Genomic DNA, 22,977 nt, shown 5'->3' on the forward strand with positions numbered 1-22,977 from the left:
TCTTGATCTCCTTCTGGGATGACTATGAGTCAGGCCTTCTCATCCAACATCAGTGTCTGACCTCACAAATGTGCTTCTGGGAGAATGATCAATCTATCTGTACTACATGTATCCCCTAAATAGATTGTTAATTGATGGGGTCAATAAATATGATTAAGTTGCTTCCTGTCTATTCTGCTTTGCGTAATCTATCCCAGAGTATTTTGAGGCGATCCACATAAAAGGTGGGAGAATGGGAGGACTCAAATAATCATTTTGACGTAAAGTCCACCACCCCACAGGTGGACTTTGTACTCTTTTGATGCCTTCGAGATTTTTCTTAGAGCAGATGCCTATCGAACTTTCCTCCCCAACCCATTTTGCACCGTTACACGGGCAGGTCGCGCAGAGCCAGTGGGCACAGAAGATGATGGATTACTCGGAGTAGTCATAAAGCAGCTTCAATAACGTATCAAATGGAACTTTCGGGGGAAAAAATGAGCAGTTCTTGACTGCCGCATGAACCCTTTCTTAAAATGACACATAGGATCCACAGATGGTCGAGATATTGCGAAACCAAAATGCAACGGATGGCAGTAAAGCCCAGTGTGTCCCTACTACGATCGCCACGGAAACAGGCTACGCTACACAACATCAATAAATATTCCAAGTCATTCATTGATCAATGTAATGTGACGGCTCAGGCATCTGCATATGTGTAAAAGCTGACAGAGCGATGACGTTTTTTCTAATAATTTGTCGCGCATACATCTGCAAAGTTAATGAAAGCTATGCAAGGCTGACATGAAATTGCGGTCATAATTTTAAAAAAGCCATCGCAGGATTTTGATGTGCCATAAACCTCCAATATATACTGTATATACAAATTTAAAGACACATGCAGGAATTCTGCCACGTCTTGTTCTTGATGCAGCATCTTAAAGGGGACTCCATTGCAGATTGAAGAACCGATTCAAAGATGTTTTATGAAAACATGTCCTGGGCCCAGTAAGCTCCCTCCATAACAAACGGCAAGCTCAGATGTTCCGCATATGACTTGATGTGCAGTCCTATTTATAAATCCGTTGTGGCAACAGCCAGAATGGCTTCGCTCAAGAAACAAGACAACCATAACAGTGCTTCTGAGATAAGTGGCAGTCCATTTCCCTTCACATTAGGGCTCGGTCAAAGGGAAACATGTTCTTTTTTTTCCACCTTCTCATTGTTCACAACTGCATATCCGTCTTTCATCAGCCCGGAGACTCGATCAATTATGCATGCAGGCTGAGCACGCCTTTCTTACTCGAGTACATGAGAGCTTCACGGCTAATATGACGATGTGGCGCCGAGGTTTTCGCGCGTAATGACAGGGCGTCAGTGGCTGCTGCTTGTGGCTACACCTTCAACCCTAACACATGTCGCCATGGAAGTTTGCAGTCTGTTGAGTCACATTTTGGAGTTGGACTTTAAGTTGTAAGTTTGAAGTGTAAAAAGTCATCTCAAGTTCACTGAGGCTGAAAAGACGACTACAAAGGGAGTTTATAAGCTGAGTGCTGTCGTATGTCTGAGAATTAATGACGATGTTAAAAGCCCTGAAAGCTTCGTCTCACAATCAGCTTCTCACAATAAGTGACTGGCTTCAACGTGGAGTACACACGCTTTTGCTTTTCAAATATAATTCCCTGCATTTTTCCGAGGAGTGTTTCTGTTATCCTGCCACTGGCTTGTAGTGAGCGGGGCTCATTTAGACAAAAACAATCATCCTGCTCATGTTGACACCACTGTCAGTCAAACCTAATCAAGCTATATCCGCACAGTGCTCCCGATGAGGCAGATTACTAGTTTTTCCCTGAATCTTGAACTTTCATTATTCACTATTTGGTGACTCATATGATTTTAGGGTGCTGTTATAGTATTTTCTTTTTATGCCACTTTATGTGTAGTTGGTTTAACAGTTCAAATCAAATCCAACATTGTGAAGGTGTTACTTTGGCCTATAGTCACTGTGACATTATCTGTCACTAGTTTCAAATTTTGGAAACAATTAACTCGTCTTTACAACAATTGCAATTAGTATCAGTAATTTTTTGTGCTTGTACATTACTTAATTAACAATCTAATCGATAGAAGTCACACAGCCAAGCCTGTGGGTGACTTGCTGAGAAACACTGAGAAACATTCTCAATGTTGACTCAAGTTTACTCCCTTCACAGTTTGTAAACTATGTGATGTATTTTGAGGGGCTTAAGTGGAGGCAATACATCTCAAACATGGAAAAAGAAAACGCATATTTAAGAGAATATACTAATACACTCACTCCTTGAGACCACAAGTGCTATTTTAAAAAGTTGACTCTGACTGATGGGACTGTATTCAGCGATCCCTACACTCTCACTCACTAGATGGACGATTTGACCAAAGGAGGACACAGATGGTGTCTGTGCTGTCTCTTATCATGTGAAGCCTCTCCAAGAAAGATATTACAAGAAGTAAGTGGAACCACTGTGGAGTGTAACGTAGCAAATGCAACTTCTGCTTGGACACCCCATACAACTAGCGTTAGCGTTAGCTATCCTAGCGGTTAGCATTAGCATTAACCTTTAACAAGAATCCCCCAAATAATTATTAACTTAACGGAATTTCAGTCACATTTAGTCCATTATCTAGGCTGAAACTGATGAAGCATTACATATTCTTACCTGATATCAAGTGTGCGCTGCAAACACGAGCGTTGTTGGTGATTGTCTAACTCCAATCCTTTATTTTAACTGTATCCAACCGAAGTCGTATATCACTGGCAGTGGCTGGTATGTAATAAAACCTTGGCACCCAAAAATAGAGCAAGATGACATTTTCCTGGTTGACAGTGACTGTTTTCGCCTCAAACTCTCATGTTGTGCCTCCAGCTAACGTCATGATGTCATACGTTTACAGTATTTGGAAGTGGTTGTCTGTAGAGACATTGCTGTGCAAAATCACAAGCTCGCACACTCGACATCATCCACTGCTCATTATTAATTTTTTTTCTGCTAGAGACAATAAGCAGATCCAACATTTAACTGATGTCACAGAGGCTACACAGTTATGACCTCTGTGAAGTGAGTTTAAATAATAACACATGCAGTTACCACTTATTGCCACAGGTGTCGACAAAGAGAACAAAAGGGGTGTTTTTGAGATTGCTGCGCTAACTGACGTGTTCAATGCTGGATTGTGTGGTGAAATAATCGGAATACTCCCTACACCACTGCAGTTTTAACTGAATCTTTTATGACACTAAAAGCCCTGCATATCTGAATTCACTCGCACTCAGCTGTCCACTAGGCAATTGTGTTGGATGGAGCAGAAGTCAGAGCTCTTCCGCACAAAATTGGAAAAAACACTTGTTGGAAGTTATTGGAGAAAATTATTATTTGATGTGGCAGCAAGATTTTCTTTTAGACAACCCGTAAATCTTTCCTAATCATTCCAGATTTATTTTTTTTCTAAAGTAAACATTTGACAGACTGAGATAACACTTTCATGTTGAGTTTCAATTATGAAAGGCTGCTCATGCGGTGACCTCTGTTTGTTTCACTGTAATAGAGTTGTAGCATGAGATATTTTACTTATTAACATACCCAGTGATTTGGGGAGGCAGCTGTACTGTAATTGTGGAGGATGTGCGGAAGAAAGTAATTAGATCATTGCAACGCTGTGTTTTGCCTGCAGCTGTCTGTTTTTCATTAATTTTTCCTAAATGAGTTTGTCAGATCCCTCCTTCTTTGTTAGTACAGAAGTCCAATTATGTTTTTATTTGTGCATGATTATTTGGGCACTGAATGGTGGCTGTTCACAGCAATGGATTGTACTCTGTGACACCGGGGGGTTGTTTTTGACTCAAATAAGCAAAATTGAATTCATATTAAGAGAAGATTGAGGTGATGATGATTTTGTTACCCACCAGCAACTTACAGATGATACAATGATCCTTTATTTTTGTTTGTTTTTGTACTTGACGTGCAAACTGCTAAGCACGCTCTTTCTTATTGGTATCCTCTCCCATCAGCTGGTCCTGAAACATGGCGTTTCCATTACAGGAAGGGGTATTATCAAATATTAAATTGTGCTAAAATGCTCTGTTGGGCTGCTGCCATGGAAATACGCACTGTGATTTGTGCTTCAAACATTATCCACTTCTGATTTCAGACTGATTGTCTACCCATGAAAGGGTGAGGCAGTTGGTTCTTATATGCACGGCTAATAGCTTTTCCTTTCATTACTGCCTTCCTTGGAGTGCACAGAAATTAACCTCCATATGTTAAAAGTCTAAATAAACAGCAGGAAGAAACCTCGTGGAAAACTTCTCTGAAAATAGAAGAGCGAACCCGACCCTGCCCATTGGTCTCGGGTGGTCTAAAACGTTGTTCTGTTTCTGTCACTTCATGTCTAATTAATTAAGCCTGCCAGGTCCTGTCAGAGTCCCCAGCAGCAGAAGCAGGTTACCTTGGTAACCACTGATCACAATACATGCTGGTGTAAGTAGAAAGGGCTGATGCTAGAGTAGATAAATATGTCTTCTTTTCCGAAGTTGTTAGTTGAACTAAAAGGCAGACATAGACAGCAGGGGTTCTACAAACGTGCATGTGAACTGAGCATCTTTATGCTTTTGCTCACTTGGTAGTCTGGCATGTCCACACTCCAATTTGGTACTGAATCTGGTAAAATGGCATTTGGATTTCTAATAATACAGAGTAAAAAGAAATGGCTTGGCACACAATTTTCCAACCAATCAGAGCTGTTTACCAAACAACAAATTCAGATTACAAGACTCTTCTGAGCATCACTGCATAAAGAACCAAAATGGTTTCATTAGCAGAGCATGATCAGTTCCTAACGTTAGTGACTCCAGACCAACTTTCCCACCAAAGTTTTTGGGCAGGTTCAAGATGGTTTAAAAGCCATGAGATTAGAGCTCTCACAGGTATTTTCCCCTTGTTTCTAGTCTTTGAGCTAGGCTATCTGCCTATGGACTCCTCTAGGTCTTAGGTCTTGGGATTTTGTTTAAAACTGCATTTGTTTTTTACCTCAGAGCCATACAACAAAGAGGGTGCATTGAGGTTGTATAAAGAGTGTCGAAGCACACCAAATATATGATTCTAAGTCGCATCTACCCCTTAGACTATACCATAGCCTGATATACACTGCCCTAAAAATGTAAATACACAGACTTCAGCAGCTGTGCTATTTGTCTGAAATGTATTTCCTCATCAATGTCTCTCTGAGACTGGACAAGCACAGAAAATTTGTCTTTCTTCAGCCTCCTTCTTTTGACATCTTTTGTGCACTGCACTGGAGTTGATTTCAGCTGTTGTTTAGCAGTTATTTGCTCCAACCCCAGTGCACAAGGAGGCCACCAGCCTAGGCTACTGCATGCCTACATCACAGGGACATTAACAAAGGTTTATATAGGACGCTTTGGTAAAAGAAAACATAAATAACTTTCACTTGACAAGTTCTGTTGGCTAGGCTAGTTAGTTGGTGTCTTCTAGTTGGTTGCTAGCTGGTGGCTGACTGCTAGCCTGCTGGTTGGTTTTCAGTTGGACTGGGCTTCAAAATGTGTTTTACCTGGGATCTTGGCACAAGGGATGGTAACATCTGATCTTGTGTATCTTGCAAAGGCTTCTGTCCTATTCAGGTAAGCATCTATGACGACAAATAACTACTAGACTTGGTGACTGAATATTGAAAGCAGTTATTAAAAAACAACCTGATTAATAGTTTTGTTAGGTAACAAGATTATTTTAGATTGCAGAATTGGTCTTTGTTTGGCTTAAAATAGACTACGTATGAGAAAAGCCTGGCTGCAAAATGCATTGCTGACTACTCGCTACATTTATTCATTGCTATTTATATGTGAGAGTGCTTGTTTCCTGTAGTTGACATGCAAAGGGCAACGTATCTTATGCCGTAACTTTTGATCTGCATTACAATGTTACAAAAATAGATGAATCACAACACATTCACCATCAAATATCACACTACTTAGCATAATGCATAACGCCGAAAGGAGATGTGAATGATTATCAAGCCTCAGATATGCCTCAAGACAGAAAACATTTTTTTAAATTTTTTTATCAGAGACAAAAACTTGCTCTCATCAGATTTAAAGGGTGCTTTATTCTGCACAGATTGATTATTGCTGCCATAAAATGCCGTTCTGTTCATTGCTAATGCCCAAACAAATCTAATATGGATCCATAAAGTCTCCCTCCGATTTATTATTGTCTGAGCAACTTTTTGGTATCGCTGGAATTTTTACTCACAGATTTAGTTAATGTTCAACTTCTTTGAACGTTAACCAATTTCTTTGTTTTTAAGAGTCTAACCAAAAAAAAAAAAAAAAACTTATTTGATCCCCTTCATCTTCTCTCTACCCATTTATTTTACAAGTATGGCATCTTGTTAAGGCAATATCTTCAAGCACTCACGTTCTGAAAATATGCTGCCTGGTCCCACTGGGAGATAAATGAGGTAAATTTTCTTGCTGTGCGAGTTACAGTCTGTCCCTGTTACTTTATCCCAGCCATAAATAGGCAGAACCCTGTGACACATTTAATTAAATTCAAAAGCTCAAGCTGTCAGATGTTGTACTTGGCCCTCCCTTCTTTGCGTCCTGATGGATCCTTGTGGTCCAAGATGCCAAACCGGTGCCAGATCCACAGTGTCAGCTCTGGGGATTGATGCTGAATAATGGGGCATTGTCACATCTCATAATAAATCTACGTTGCCCGATGAGGACGTCAAATTGTCTGAGGAAAAGAACCCATCTCCAAATCATTAATCAAGCCAGAGGATTGCGGAAATGAACAAGCACATGGACATTTTAGATTCGATTTAGAAAAGGCTGAGCTTGTGTGACACGTGATGGGTAATTTGCGAGGTAAACAATGCTCAGTGTGTCAGGACAAATCCGCTGATCTGGTTTGATGAGGGAGAGGAAGGACAGCACTTCTTTCAAAGCCTCGATTTAATGGGAGGTCTAGCGTAGCGCGATTTGACAGGTAGCATCTGGATAAAATCACACCAGCTGGGCTTAGTCAGAAGGTAAGCCACATGTTGATGATTGAGCTCCACGGTGTGACAAAAAGCAGCTGTGCTCCAGAAGTAGCACCGCTACCAGATTAGTCTGTGTTCTCCATCTCTGTTTTGTCATACTGTTCTCCAGTGATGGACAGGTAGATAAGAGATTAGCATTTGGCAGCAGTCTATCGGCTCGCAGCGTGAGGACGGAAATCCAATTACCACTTCATTTTATCATATCATGTCGGGGTGCGCAAGAGTGGGATAAGCTGCTCCAGAGAAGAGACATTAAGAGTAGTCTTAAAGGGGACAAACACAAAATTTAACACTACAGTATGCTTCAGTTACACATTTAAAAGTGTTGTCTAACGTCTTTAGCGTCCATGATGGGATGTACTCGGGGGGTGAAACAAGTGCAGGATATGGAAGGCATCAGTGAGGCATGATCAAATTGTTAAGGGATTTAATTTGATTGCTCGGATGTGCATTACTCAGCGAGCGTGTAATCTTTGCTCAGCCATGATGATTTGAAGTTGGATAACACCCTCTACTCAAGTGATTGATCCTGAACCATTCCTTTTTCTGTTCCAACACGTTGCCATGTCGGACAATTTCGGGACAACAATGTGGTGATTGAAATCCATATACTGCATGCGACTTTTGCGTATCCGTATGGAACACCCTTTGGTCTTCTTCTTCTGTCTAGTGTTGTTGTTGTTGCTGGCTAGTTTCCAACATTGACTGTGCACCATATAAAGATGGATGAACCCTCTGTGACATCACTAATAGCTCACTGTGCATGGCGCCAGTCATCTCGGCAGTGTCTGACTCGGCCAAACTCCCGGCTAATTCAAAAATGGGCAAAGAGATGGAGTGGGGACATTAACTGCAGAGATCAAAACAGTGTCGTTGCTATGTTTTTTTGTCCGTTTCTGCTGTGACGGTGGGCATTTTAACTTTGCAGACTATGACCACAGATTTGTTGTCAGAGGAACTCTAAAAGATGATCCTTTTAGAGTTGCAGTTTTTGACAGTTTTTTGAATGTATGCTAGACAGTTTGGAAAGCAAATGAACTAACACGCTTGTGTTATTCAGTTCTCTGATTAGGCTGAGAGTCCAAATTGTTTCCAAATTCCAAACAGAAACCTTGCCAGAAACTGTGTTTAGCTGCACTTCAAATGTAGATTTCAGAGAGCTGCTGTACAGTGCGCTCACTTGCCAGTTCATTAGGTACACAAGTGAAAATGAATGGATTCTAATATGTCATGAGCTAATTCTTCGCTTCACAAAGGTTGTGGTTTTCAGTATTTGTTTAAAATAACTGAGAGAGATCATGATTCAGCTGTGTTTTCATTGTGGTTTGTAGTACTATTGTTTTGACACATTTCTTGATTGTTTTGTTGACCTGTTTTCAGTCAATGAAAGGCTAAATAGCACAAATACTTTTGTGGTTAATTCAATCAAGTTTAAACCTCTATGGGGCGAGGAACCACATTAGGTGTCTTCAACACATTTTAAATGATGCCCCTCAGTGAGGCTGAGAGGCATGTGGTTTTCACCCACCCAGTCAACATTGTTCAAGGCGACAATCTCAAGTCAAATCTCAAGTCAAAATATGGTCTTCAGCAGATGAATGCTGAACGTGAAAAATGCCTGAATCAGCACTTGTGTTCTAATGCTCTAAAAACATGTTTCCATTTGTTTACCACTTAAGGGCAAGGAACCATATATGGTAACTCAATGGATCTTGATTTTGTACATGAATATGGAAAATAGTTTTTTTGAAAAAATCCACAAAAGTAAAAAAATAAATAAATAAATAAATAAAAGTCCTCTCATGACCTACAATAACACTTTAGGGTTGAAGTTTAGAATGTCAAAGTATTTCAATGAGTAAAGGGTTAACAGCATCACAAACTACATCCTCCAAAGTTGAATGACCACCTTTCTGATTCTGTCTCAATGAAAACTGCTCCTCAAAAGTGAAGCCAAAGCTAGTAGAGCTCCCCCTGGAGGCTGACTGCAGTATAGGTCATAAGCTCCACCTCCTCTATGTAAGGATGAGACGTGGGCTGAACTAAAACTTTTTTTAATATAATAATAATGGATTGGATAAGTTTCGTTTTAGTTATTTGATTCTAGAGAAACAGGATGTGACATGATGGCGACCACCAGTTGCCATGTCTACCACTCTGTAAAACAGTTCGGTTGGACCGTGAGACTTGTAAAAAAAATAAATCAATAAATGAACAAGTACAACGTATAATCCAATATTTCCTTGTGGGTACAGTAGAGTTTAGTATTAATTATACAAAAATGCTAGTGAGTCTGGCAGAAGTGTGACCAGGTCGTCGATATTGGTCGCGCTGCGCAGACTTTGGCTTCGAACTCGCAGATGGTGCTGCCCATATCCCTGGGAAAATAGCATCAGTTTGGCCAGTGCAAGGAAGTGGGGACATATTGTCCTTATTTATAGTCTATGCTTTTCACCTGTGTAGCCAATGAACTGGCAAGTGAGTGTATTTGTTTACATGCCCCAAAATTTAAATCAGAATATAAAGATATAGTATTATGAATGGGGGACCAAATGCTGGACTGTTAGGATGCTTCTATTTTCACTGGTGTACCTATTTAACTGGCAAGTGCATCCATGGTCAATAATGTTGTTTTAAGGCATACATAATTTACATAAAGGCAGAACACTACTCTATATCTATCATCTATTTTAAGACTAAAGGCGACCGTTCAGGCAGAGGCACCGTAGCAACATAATTCATGACAGCAAACCGCAATAAAATAAAAGCCTCAGAGACAAAGCTTTTTTCGCAAAATCTTGTTCAGTGCCGTCGCCACTTCGATTCATTCCAGAGTTTATGGGCTATTTTTTAATCAGCTGCTCCAACAAATCCTATGACGCAGTCAGCTTCATGACACCATTTCAGATTTATCGCTAGATGCCGTATATTTTACATAATGTGGTGTCTTTACCTGACCCCGTTTGACTCCAGAAAGTCCCAGCTGGAGCGTTTTAATGATGTTCTCCATGCAAAAACATTAATGCCCCTAAGAAATGGATGTTTGTGCAGCTGTCAATTCGTTTTTGTAACGGATGTCTCTAACCTATGTGCTATGCTATCAAGCTCATTAGAAGAAATGGTACATGTGTCACACTGCATTTTTGTTTTTATCTGGAAATGTATTCGGCTGCTTTAAATAACAAAAACCTGCAATCCCTTTTATCAATGTAATTTTTATTCTTGATCTGCAGCTTGTGTATGTATGGTGTAAACAGTATGCACAGGTTATGTACAGTTAGATTTTTGTTTCACCTTGAGGCAAGGAGTATATATTCACAACTTCCTCCCCCTCAGATATTTCAGTAGCAACGATATTTTAGGACTGCACCAACGCTTGACAGGCTGTCTGCCTTGAAATGCCTTATGAGGGTGGTAGTGAGATTAAAAGAGCAGTAACATATAAATGTTTATGATGGTGGTTTGAGAACATAATCTGGAGCCGGTGCTGTGTTTTTAGTTTCTCTGAGGATATGGAGACTGGCTTTTGAGAGTTCAGGATTGCGTCTGCTCGCAAGTTATATTAGAATTAATCATTATAGTGAATTGGAGCAAATGGCTCTTTAGGGATAATTTACTATACAGTATAGGGCAACATTTATGGCACAAAACGGATGTTTATTCCTTACAAATTGAGTTTTCTGTGGCAGAGTGTGACAAGTCGCCTGCAATAACGCTTATAAAACGGAACCGCATCAGACTTGCTGGTGTCTGTTTCGAAAAAAAAAAAAAAAAAAAAGACTCTTAAACTTTCACTCCGAAAGACGCATAACATAAAGTTGGCTAAATTGGAGCAAATATAAATCAGTTAAGGGTCTGATCAGTTGCCTGGCAACAGTATTAGTATTGGCATCAACAGGTATCGCAAGCTTAGACTCTTTAAATATATACTTAGGAAGGTTCCGTGTGACCACAGCAGATGTAAAGTGTAGTGCAGATTTCTGGCTGAGAATGAAATATTAAGTAGGATCATCAGCATAAGTACAGTTTATGTGGCACAAATGGTTTTATCCATTTATACAGAAGTTTTGCAACATCTCTTCCATCTTCCTCTCCTAATCCACACTGTGTTGAGAAGCAAGGCTGAGTCATTAATCTGATCAAACAAAGCTGATTTCCATCCGCAGACTTCACTCTGACTGATGCCAAACCCGTCCAGTCACGATCCTTCTATAAATGTTTAGTCAGTGCGGCTTGGAGAATTCATTTCAGTTTACCAAATGAAAGCATTTTAACCGAACACTTCCGTGCTTCAACTGCCATAGGCAGTTCACATCTTTGACCTCTTCCTTTGACTTCCTTTGACTGCGACCGTCTGCTCTGTTCAGAGATTTGAGCTGAAACGTAAAAAATAGAGGCAAAATGATAAAGTTTTTTTTTGAGTCGACACAAAGGAAAAGGATTGCATACAGTAAAAGGACAAAAAGTTGCAACGATGAAGAATGTAATTCACTATTTGCTGAGCCTAACATGCCTTTACAATCATTTACAATGATCATGCCACTGGAAGATTTAAAGCTTTACTTCATTCTTATGCGCGGTTTATGCCGCTGTATCAAATTAACAGCCCGTTGGTTTTGGATCAATAACACAGAAGAAGGGTTAACTGAGGAGGTTAGGAGACAGAAACATTTGTATGACTCGGCTTTTCTTCTGTTTCAGGCGCCATTGTTGGAAGTAAAGCAGGAAGTGGAAACAAAAACTAACTCACTGACTAGTGTTTACAGAGCAAGCCAGACTGACGCACAAGTATAAATGCTTTGCACCAAAGTAGGCTACACACGTAGGTTACACCATCTACATCCCCCAGAGGCACAAACAGTGCTTTAGATAGCCGTAGACAAAAGCAAGCTTCTCATTTCTAGCTGTTGCTGATCCTAACATGTATATAGCTTGAGTACTTTAAGTGCTTTTTTTCTGTGGGCCACTTACTTCCTGTACATTTCCACAGAGAAAGACAAGTGCCACTTAAATCAAGTCAGCCAGACCTGGCTGTAGTAAAGCATCCTAAGGACACATCCTCACGCACAAAATTCTCTAGACATCCCTCAAGGTTTTTGTGAATGGATGCTAAGTTCTTATATTGTCTCAAATCAAAGGCTCGAAAGTTTCGCATCAGATCACAAGCTGCAGGTGTAGCTCTGTGGTGTATGTTGGTTCTGGGGGCCCCCAGGCAAAGACGAGCACACCGCTCCATCATACGTCGTGATCAGACAGCCCCACCCCCCAAGCCCCAATTGACAATCTGTCAGTAGATAAAAGGAGGACTCCTAGGGCTGTTGTTGGAGTATCATCAAGAGGATTTATAGTTGCTGTTGAAAATTATTCCAAAAAGTACCCATCTGGAGCCCCCGTTCCTTAATTGTTTTTGTGATTTATATTTTATAATTTCTTGGTTTGCCTTTTCTGACGGTGCACCCCTGAGGGTGTACTTGGCATCAAAAAAAAAAATGGTTTCAAGAATACAATTAAACATTTTGATGGAGCACAACTTCTCTACTTTCGACAAAAATTATTATACAAAAATCTGAGCCAAACAAAAATGATTTTCACTGGAGCAGCTCAAATCTTGATTGGGCCACCAATAGTCCGGGCCCAACGCCAATCACAAGACAACGTGATTGAAACCCTTAACTCATTAGGAGAAAAGCCTTAGTGAGGTAATAAATGAAATGAGACGAAGGTTTCTCTGACTTATTTATTTTGTGCAATCAGACATTTTGCAATGAATGGAGTGGCCTGCAGTGGCTAAACGTTTTATATTTCCCATCAGAAGGAAAGAGCCAAAACTTATATATCTATAACACACAAAGTTAGTTTGCTATGCTAAGACAGGATAATTGCTTTTGGGCAGCTGTGTTCTTTCATAAGTCATTTCTGGGCTTTAAGATATTGTCTTTTGTAGGATATATGTATAGAATATATATCTTGGTACAAGATAGTGGTACAACAACATTACTGTGACTCTAACATGAACACGTGCATGTTTTAATAGTCTTGGGAAATTAATGCAAACAAATGCAGTGCAAGCTCTTGTTTTTTTTTTTAATTACTGTGAACACTGTGTCAAGGATCACATGAAAAGAACCAGAGTACTGAGCTTCACTCTTCTCAAGTGTCTGAGCAAAAAGAATAAAATGGTGTTTGTCTGCTTTAGTGTTCACTAATATATTCAGCCTCTTTCATGTAGGTTCGAGAGGACGAGCAAGTTCCAAGCGACACGTTTTGTATTAAATATCATCTGGTACAATGACTGAGGTCGTAGTGTCAGTGACGAGCGTAAGGAAGGTTTTCCATCTGAGGTTTTCCGACAAAGGCAGCTTCTTGAATGTAGCGACACCCTGGTGATGTTGCCATATAGAAATACAACCACAATGCAGGAAGTATTCTGTATGAACATAACAACCCATTGTGATTCATGAATAATTCATTAAGTGAACTGAATGAAACGGGAGTGTCTGAGATGAAATATGAGAGCAGTGTACACAGGCTTATACCTGAGCATACAGAAAGAAACCTGAGGCTAATGACTGAAATGCGAGACTTTCTGTATGAATGACAATGCTGAGGGGAAAATGCCATTACACCTTGACTTGACAACATCACCTGTGGATGAAGACTGTCAGCGTTTTTGGCTTAATTAAAATGGTACTTTGAATTAACAAGGTGCACAATTTTTAATTTAAATAGAATTAATTGGAACGCAGGCCAGCTCTGCCTCTGTCACATTCTTAAAATCCCTTAACAGGAGGGATCTAAGAGAATCTCCAGCAACGGGAGCAGTGTGTCACCATAAACTGGTAATTACTTGAATTTGGAAGTTCATTATGTTCCTGGTATAAGTATTCATTTTTATACAAAACTATATGGTCAAAACTGTGTCAAAAAGATTGATTCTACTCTCATACCTGTTCTATAAATAGTGCCTATACACCTCTGATTCATTCGGGTTCAGGGAGTAATTGGTACAATTGCATTTAACCTTGGTTTAATTCATGTTCACCGGGTAATAAAAAAGTTCTGATATGCCCTCAACACTGCACCCAAATAAGTTGGTCTGAAGGATAAACACTCCCAGTTTCAGAACAATGAGCTAGGTGTGATACTACCTTTAGCTTAGCATAACAATTGGAAATGAGAAAATGGTTAAAAAACAATCCAGCAACCTAACCTAAACCTGCAGTCTACCTACCTAGTCTTTATACTACGCTTGTTGTCTTCTGGATGTTGTCATCTACAGCTAGATCTATGTTTCGTATCTACAACACAGGCACATTGTACGAACGGCGCTAGCAGGCCTCAACAGCCATCATTAGTTAAGCAATTTATTTCCTTGTCAACATCTCTCAGTGGCCGGACAAGCACAGAAAACTCACTCATCCGACGGTTTAACAGCTGTAAAAACCATCTACTACACGCGGCTACTAATGCTTTCCATCTTTTCCCTGTTGCAGTGACAGGGCTGACTAGCTGTTGACTAGCATTGTAGCGGTGCAATAGCAGGGCCGTGTCAATTACAACACAGGGTTGTGTCATATGCGGAATGGTGGGGTGTATTAGGGATGGACAGGAACAGGAGTACAAGAATCTGGTGAACAACTTTATAGTGCGGAACGAACCACCTTCCAATCAGTACAAAACCGTGGAGATGGTGGTGGATTTCCGGACGTCCAAGCCCTCCCTGCAGCCTGTAAACAGCCTGTGTAGATATGATTTAGACCCCTAAGTTTCTGGGTCTGAACCACAAGGTTAAAGCCGTCTCTGAGTCTATTTCCTCAATAGGCTGAGGTTGTTTAATATCTGCCGGAAGCTGCTGGAAGAGTTCTACCTACCATCGTTGCCAGTGCCCTCTTCTATGCTGCGGTGTGCTGGAAAGGCAGCACTAGGAAGAAGGACACATCACAGCTGGACAGCGTGATACAGAAGGCAGGCTCTGTGGTAGGGGCAGAGCTGGAGTCCCTGATACTAGCGGCAGATGCAAGGACCTTGAGCAAACTCTGGTCTATCATGAACAATGTCCACCACCTTCTACATGACATTGTATTCAGGCGGAGAAGCTCGTTCAGTGCTCGCTGCCGTCTCTGTCCTGCCCCGCGGACAATTGTGGAGGTCGTTTGTATATTTTTTACACAGTATCATGTATAATTTAAATATCTTTCATATTTATTTCTATGTGATGAAGCTACCGTACACTGAATTTCCCTCGCTATATAACTAACTGTGTTTCTTTTCGGACAAAACGACTGATACAGCGTTCTGAACATTCTGCATTAGTGGTACTAATCACGTCTTTGGTCCAGATTTGTATTGGCAGTCGGGCGATTTATAACATGACAGCTACCACATACTGTAACTGGTCATTTCTTTAATTGCTGCTCTTGTAGGAAAACTCCCTCACAGCAGAAACAAAGCGAATGACATCGGCGAAAGGTGCAATTACGGCTCACTCAAATGGACCAATCAGGTGCCATCAGGTTCATTGTTCTCACTCACAAGAGAAAGTAATTCTGAGCTGAAAGGCGGTGATTGCAGTGCTCCAAAAATCCAGCTCCAAATCCATGGGAATGCTGTTAAGAATGCAACTGGACTGTGAATGGACTGTTAATGCTGACAAACCGCTCCACAGAGACCATTATGACCATGCTGAAAGGGGAACTGAGGCCATTACTATTTGCCTTCCCAGCCCAATTCTTCGTTTTTAAAACGTTCTAAGCTCGTCTTTCCCTCCACCGGATGCCGTCATTTCGACTCCGTGTCTATAAAATTAAAAGTGAAATATCAGTTTTAATAATGAGCTCCAGCAACTTTAAAGGCTCTTATTCATGCTCACCTTCAAGTGCAGAAGGTTTTCAGTGTTAATTTTTAATGAACTGGAGACGCTGATGGGTTTGCCTGTGTGAAAATCTAACTGTGATTATCAGAAAATGCAAAATACAATTTAAAATATTCTGAAATTTGGGGGAAGGAAAGCTTTTTCATTGCTCTGCATAATGACTACACAGAAGAAGTGTCATGAGCAGGAAGGTGAGGGGCTCACATTACTCCTGTGACATACCACAGCTGACCATTCCTTCCTCTGGCCTCCCGCTGAGAAAAGAGGCTGAGCATCACAAGACCCGTGGGTCAGTGTGCACTTACGCCTTCATTAATAATGCATGCCTTTCCATTCGAACCAGCAGGCTATGGAACAACTCAGTGGGACACAGTGCGTACAGTTGTTCATACATTAAACATATACGCTGCTGCTGGCCACTGGAGAACCCGTCTTTCAAACTGCTGTAATGACACTGACTCAGCTGTCACCTTTGTGAATCGTCACTCTGCATGCACATGTATTCTGTCCACGTATGTGCACGCTCATGCTGGGATGTAGCATGTTGATGTGATAATGTTGTGGTGGGTGTTGGAACAGCAGTATTATGGTTTTGTTATTTACCTTCATGAGAAGTATTTATTGTTTGGATAAAGATGTCAATATATGTAAATCAGCTTCAAATCAGTTATGAGCTTCTTATTTCTGAGCAAAATATGGAACAAGAATTTCCCATGGAATTAATAAGGTGGCTCTTATCTTATCGTGGCAAAACGTTACGTATTGCATTGCATCGTGTGGTTTTGTATCATAACAATTTCGTCTCGTTTCCCATGGTATCATATCATACACAAGGTGTCATGTTGTATCGTATCTTAAGATTTCGTATTATATTGTATTGTATCGCATCGTACCATAATATATCGTATTGTATCTTAAGATTTACGATTAAATTTATGATATTGTATCATTTTGTTTTGTTTCATATCACAACATTTGGGATTGTATCGTATCATATCTTAATATTTCGCATCATATTGCACTGTTTCGTAGCACTAGTAGTTATTTCATATAGCATCATTTTGGACTGTACCATTTCATATTGTATGGTATCTTATCATATCGGTATTAGCCATTGTTAGCAATTAGCATTAGCGTTTTTACTATATAATGGCAGTAGATATATGTGATACGTACAGTAGTGTTGAAATTACTTAGATAAACCCAATCCCCAAAGTTTTGAGAAATATTTTAACAGCTTTACAAATTCATCAGGGAGAAAATGTCAAGTGGCTGAAGCTTCATAAATGTTGTATTAATGGATCCTGGTAGTTTCAGCCCTAAAATGACATTTTTATATGTATATTTCATTTGTGAACAAGAAATTCCAACATCCTGCCTGTTTCTGAATGAACTCCAGCAAAAGGCACAATACACGGTAATTGTCCAATCAAAGGTGATTGAATACTTTACTGAATACCTTCTGCCCTCATCATGTGAGTGGAAGTGAGGCAAATATTTAGCTAAACATGGTCCCCTAGGAGTCAACATGAATAGGCTCTCGATTGAAAGGCCTTGGCCAGAAACTGCTTCACTAGTATTCTCCCTAATCATATAAAAGGAGGATGACATTCTCATTACTGTGCTGGATTGGGTATTTCCTGGTGATTAAGGGGAGGCGGTTCCGACTCCGAGACTTTATTCTGAACATTTGACATAAGTTGCTTCTATAATGATCATTATTACAGTCAGGATGACTCACCAAGTGCTTTAAAATGAAGCAGGATATTTAATCTGCGCTCTGCAGATGCAGCTATGCATGCATAAGATGCCTCAATGTCACACATGTGCTAAATTCCGTCTCCAGGCTTTCGTTACTGTGCAGCAAACCACCCCCTCCCCCATTCGAGCCAAAAAAATGTGACTCAGGCAGGATTCAAATAGTCAAGATGCGCACGGGTGCTCAATATGAGCCCCATTTTATGGTGAAACAATTAGCTGCAAAGGAACGTTTATTTTTATTTTATTTTATTTATTTATTTTCCTTTTGGGAATTGCAGGGTCCTGGTGGCTCCGACCAATCAAGACGCTCCGGATTCAAACACCGAAGAGCCCACAAGTTATTAACCTGAGTGATTGCGACTAAGTCACGGGAGATCTCCGTGGAGGGAGGGAGAGAAGGAGGGAGGGCTGCAAATGTGACGGTCATAAATCCGTGATTTAACTTCAGAGGCACGTCTGTGAGTCTGCACCCTGGTCTGCCTGAACTGTCTGCACACTGTCTCAGATGCTGAGGAAGTAGCTCAGAAAGGAGGGGGGAAAAGAAGGGAGGGGGAAAAAAAGATTTCAGCACCGGAGCTGTCCGCGGCTGTCTTATAGAAGGCTCTCTTCCTGCGTCCGTAAATTTTCTCTGCGGGACTTTGAGGACAAGGGGATAACAAACTGCTGTGCCATTCATCTCTCCGCGGGGCTACCGACGGGCGAGTAAAAGCGCACATAATCCATTCGAGCCAAGTCTTGCCATGCTGGACGGCCGGGCTTGAGACAGGAAGGATAAAGTCCCCAGCAAGTCGCGGTGAACGTCAGCCTCTACCCTTTACGGTGAGTTTCCTGTGGGTTCTTGCTCTTTAAAATGTTGCGTAACAAACTGAAAACTGCCTCACACTGGTGTAGATTCAGCTTTTATGTTGCAAAAGCAGTGACGGGACTCGCATAGGTGGACGCCTTATCACAGCTGCTTGTATGGGAAGCATATTTAGGTCACTCTCCATCTGGGTGTGGATGCGCGCTACGGCTGGTGTCTCATTGCTATCCTTGGCATCTGTGTCTGATTTTGTATCCTTCTCATTGTATATCTGTGTCCAAAAACACAATCGGAAACTGGAGTGTATAAAAGGGGAATTCTTACACTTGGCGCATGTGCGTCATTTGGAGGGTATCTGTTAAAGCACTACTGCCTTCTTGTTCTCTGACCTTACAAGGTAAGTTGCATTCATGGGAGATTCTGCAACTAAGTGCATGGCTGGATCATTTAGGACCGGTGCTCATCTCTGCAGCAGACACTCTAGTTGGAGTCCACTTTTCCCAGCACTGTCCCACAGGGGAGTGCTGCTGTCCATTAAGCTCCCCATCAGCCTTTGTTTACTACGCCATTGTTGCCATCCTCTAGCCCATATAGGTGCACAAACAAGCCAGTTCTGGTGTTAACCTTGGGGCGAGTCCTGCCCCTCAGTGTGTGACAGACCCCTGCCGCCTGAGCCGCTTCATCGCCGCCCGCTTCGTGCTTATTGTCAAACTCTCTCAGAGCGCTTGGCTGGCACAGGCTCTCTGCCTGGCAGTGCCTGAATGCCTACATGATGTCTCCAGTCTAACGATGCATTGAGATTTAAATTCCTCCTCCATTCAGACACATTCAGACACTTCCTTTTTTTTTTTTTTTTGGTTGGTTCTACAAGCTGAATTTCAAACTCCCGTATGCATTCGCGGATCCTTGGGCATGATTTTGTGTGTGGGGAATGTTGTTGCGGAAGGATGGGCAGGAAAGGCAATGAAATGCCAGAGGGAGAGTTACTGCTTCATGCACACAGCAGTGCATCTCTTCCAGAAGCAACGAGGAACCGGATCAGCACACGCCAGGGGAAAAGCAACAGAGAGCCATCCTTAAGCTTCCTGATTTGATTTGAACATGTCTGTGTGTCCGAGGGCACGTATATGTTCGCGTTTCAGTCGGCTGTTGATGATTCCACTTGGTGGCTATTGCAGGGATCTGGGTGAACTCGTTAGTGTGATTAGTTCCAGGTCTCTGCTTCCCTGGTTTGTGGGCGAGATCCTCAGCTGAGGGCAGATTCATTCACATGAAAAGGCATGCTTTGTGGTGCTTCCATTCAAAAAAGTACCCCACCCCCCACACCCCCCACCCCTTCTGAAACAAGGAATGAAAAGGAGGACTGATCTGGATTCCCATCAGCACATATCAGTGACAACCAATGTGTCAATCTTTGGGGAATCATACAGTCAGAGAAATACGCATCGACGCAAAGCTAGATACAGCTTAGCACCATTTTCAGGCTTTTCTTATTTAAAATGCACAAATAAACATCAAGTTTGCAGGACAGTGTCACTTGAAAATAGTCTGTTTTCTCGTAAAACACTGTATGCATCTCCAAACTTCTGATGTCACACGAGGCAATCCGAACAGCAAAACATACTCAAGAAGTGTCCATACAAGTGCAGCTGAAATCTATAAAAACTGCTTGTTGTGAAGGATTACAAATCAAATATCTGAGGGAGACAACTCTGGTAAGGTTATCCTAAAAATATGCTAAAAATAAACATTAATGTTTAGCGTATTACACCCGTACAATGCTTCTATGGAGATCCATCTTTAAAGGTGAATTTACTTTATCTTAACTATTCAGCCTGCCACGCGGACTTAAAGAATAATCAGTTCCTGCAGCTGACTTGTCGAGCGGCGCTTTGCTGTCGATGTTTCCTAGCAGCATTGGGCTGTTTTCCTTAACCGACTAATGGCTGCCATGTCAGCTCCTCTAATTTTCTACAACTTCCCCATAATGGTCTCAAATGACACCATGCAAGACTATGAAATGACTCAAGACATTTTATTTGTGACCCATCTTCAGGGCATAAGGCTGATACAGGTCACGGAACGCAATCTTACGTTTCCTCATTAAAAATAATCATTGGTAGGAAACGTTGATTATTCATGGATTGTGCCCTGGAAATTGAAGGCCGGTCCATCTTTAAAGGTGAAGTTTCTTAATCTTAACTGTGGGTCACGTAACCACCCTGACCTTAAAGCAATATCCTCTCGGGTTTTAGATGAGAATCTGATCAAACAGACCTGCATACGTGGCTAGTTCGAATTTAAACAATAATTACTTCAGCAGCTTTGACATTGGTATTTCTCAGCAGTGGCGTCCTATTTTCCTTATACTGATAAATGGCTGCCCTATCCGCTCCTCTAATTCTCAATAACTTCTCCCCATGGTGACACATGGACAGCCGCTCTGACTGAATGCTAATATAGACTTTAAGGTGTCCCCGTTGGCCTCTGCTTACGGGAGAAAATGGATTCCAGCTCTAAAGTAGAGATTAATTTCCTGTTTAAGCACAATTCACTCAGCTCTTGCTGCCCAAAAAACGACTTCGGCTCCGATTTTTATAAACGCGACGATAGAGTGCCCACAAAACTGCACAGTGCCTTATGATGTAGTGCAAGAAGTTAGTGGGTTTCACCCAATTTGTCCGACGTGGTTCGGTAGTGTTAAGAAAACACAGAGGAAGGGAGGGAAAAAAGATTTGTAGAGCACTTTGGGGCCTCCTACTTCCAAAATGATCAATATTTAATGAAACCTAGATGCTCCTGAGAGCTTCATCCTTGGTGAGCTTGTCATAGTCCATTACTGACATGAATCAAGATCATGAATGCATACTGAACTCAGAATGTTCCTCGTGTATGTAATGTACATGAAAATGTAATGATGAATAATGATTCACTTCTCCATGTCACATGGACGAATTGAGGACATGTCACCTTAGACATAAAAATGAGGGAATTGCTGATCGTGATGTCCAGAATATTCTCTTGCAGTGCAGCTCTACAAAAAAAAAACACATATGCCAGGTTCTGCCCCAAGGAGTAGCCCTGTTTTCCCTCCCTTTGCCCTGATCTTTTTATATCCAGGGGCATTTAAATCATTCAGAGGGGTCTAGGATGGAGAGCAGAGCAGCGGAGGCAGCTGCTCCTGCAGGAGTCTAGCAATCGTCAAGCCTAAGGGACTTTTATCCCGCCATCCTCGGCTTGTATTGCCCATCAAACGTAATTCGCAGGGTGAATCTGGGTGACTGCCGGGGCCTTAGCGGCGTCACTTTTTAATGCAGCTGGCACTTCAAAGGAAATTGGACAAAGAAAAAAGTCACTACAACAAGCTGCGATAAGGAAAGAGACGCGGATCGGAGGATCACGGGGGGCGCTAGGAAGTGGCGAAGGTTCCAGCAGTTAGCTAAACAACTGTTTGGAGGTAAAACCCATGCAGTCAGAGCTGAAATGTTCCGTCAGAGTTTAAGTAGTGTGAAGTTTTTGACTCCCCCTTCTGGTGTGAGAGCAATTACACAGACACTGTTGAGTGTATTACATACAGTATTGCCTATAGTCTACGGTCCCTAAGTAAAGCCATAACAAGAAGATTGAGCTCATGATATAAAAATTCTTCTTGAACTCTTCCTAGGTACACTTTTATGATTTCTTGATGATCAGAGATCATCAGAGATTCGTGGAACCCAAGTTACATTTGTAACCCTCGTTTTTCTACGCACTCCTAGTTGCCGTAGGCTACTCTGCCTCCATACATACATACATACAGCAGCTCTGGCAGACAATCACTGCTGGCTAACACTAGCTAACACATTGTTACTGGTGCACCGACACATAAATGCTGCCACCAAAAACAAATGGAAAACTCCAGTTTATTGAAAATCACACAGATTTACTCGAGGCTGATTTGCTTAATTGGTGTACACTAGCTCGGCAAGGCCATGAACGCATCGGATGGTCCATTTATATTTAAAAGTCCTGCACAGTTGTTTTCGTTGCCAGAAATAACTCTCGAGAAGATATATTTAACTTTTTCATTACAAGCATTCAAGCATTCATTTTGCAGTGACAGAGTCCGAAAGACACAGATGTGTGCGTCTCCCTGAAAAACACAAACACACACACACACACACACACACACACACACACACACACAGGTGTTGGGCTGCGCATATACTACTGTCTGTCAGGCAGGAAAAGGGTTGATCAACTTGACAGGCTTGCGGTCAGAAGCTTTGGGATCTCAAACTTGCAAAGCAACAAAGTGACAGGATACTCAGTGGTATCTAATGCACCGAGGTATCAAAGCAAGGCACTGACCCATTTGTGTCACAATCGACTCGTGCTTGAAAAGAAGGGGGGTAGGGATGGTGTATTTAAAATTCATAAGTTAACCTGGAAATGACGACGTCCTCACTTCTAGCTCTGTTACATG

The 22,977-nt window shown here is 41.4% G+C and overlaps 1 protein-coding gene across 3 annotated transcripts in view; it reads left to right on the forward strand.

Moving 5' to 3' along the window:
* The first annotated feature begins 18,176 nt into the window (after positions 1 to 18,176).
* phf24 (PHD finger protein 24) overlaps positions 18,177 to 22,977 on the forward strand; it is a 29,599-nt gene continuing 24,798 nt past the window's right edge. Inside the window, exon 1 of one of the 3 annotated variants that reach the window (XM_047570398.1) lies at positions 18,177 to 18,529. Coding sequence is in view for 2 of the 3 variants with exons in the window: in XM_047570396.1 (XP_047426352.1) it covers positions 18,846 to 18,909 (64 nt within the window). In the remaining variant the exon portion in view is untranslated. Of the gene's footprint in view, positions 18,530 to 18,638; positions 18,910 to 22,977 lie in introns of those variants that run through there. The other 2 variants (XM_047570396.1, XM_047570397.1) reach the window with 2 other exon arrangements.

Source organism: Mugil cephalus, chromosome 19 (genome assembly GCF_022458985.1).
Source record: "Mugil cephalus isolate CIBA_MC_2020 chromosome 19, CIBA_Mcephalus_1.1, whole genome shotgun sequence".
Taxonomy (NCBI): Eukaryota; Metazoa; Chordata; class Actinopteri; order Mugiliformes; family Mugilidae; genus Mugil; species Mugil cephalus.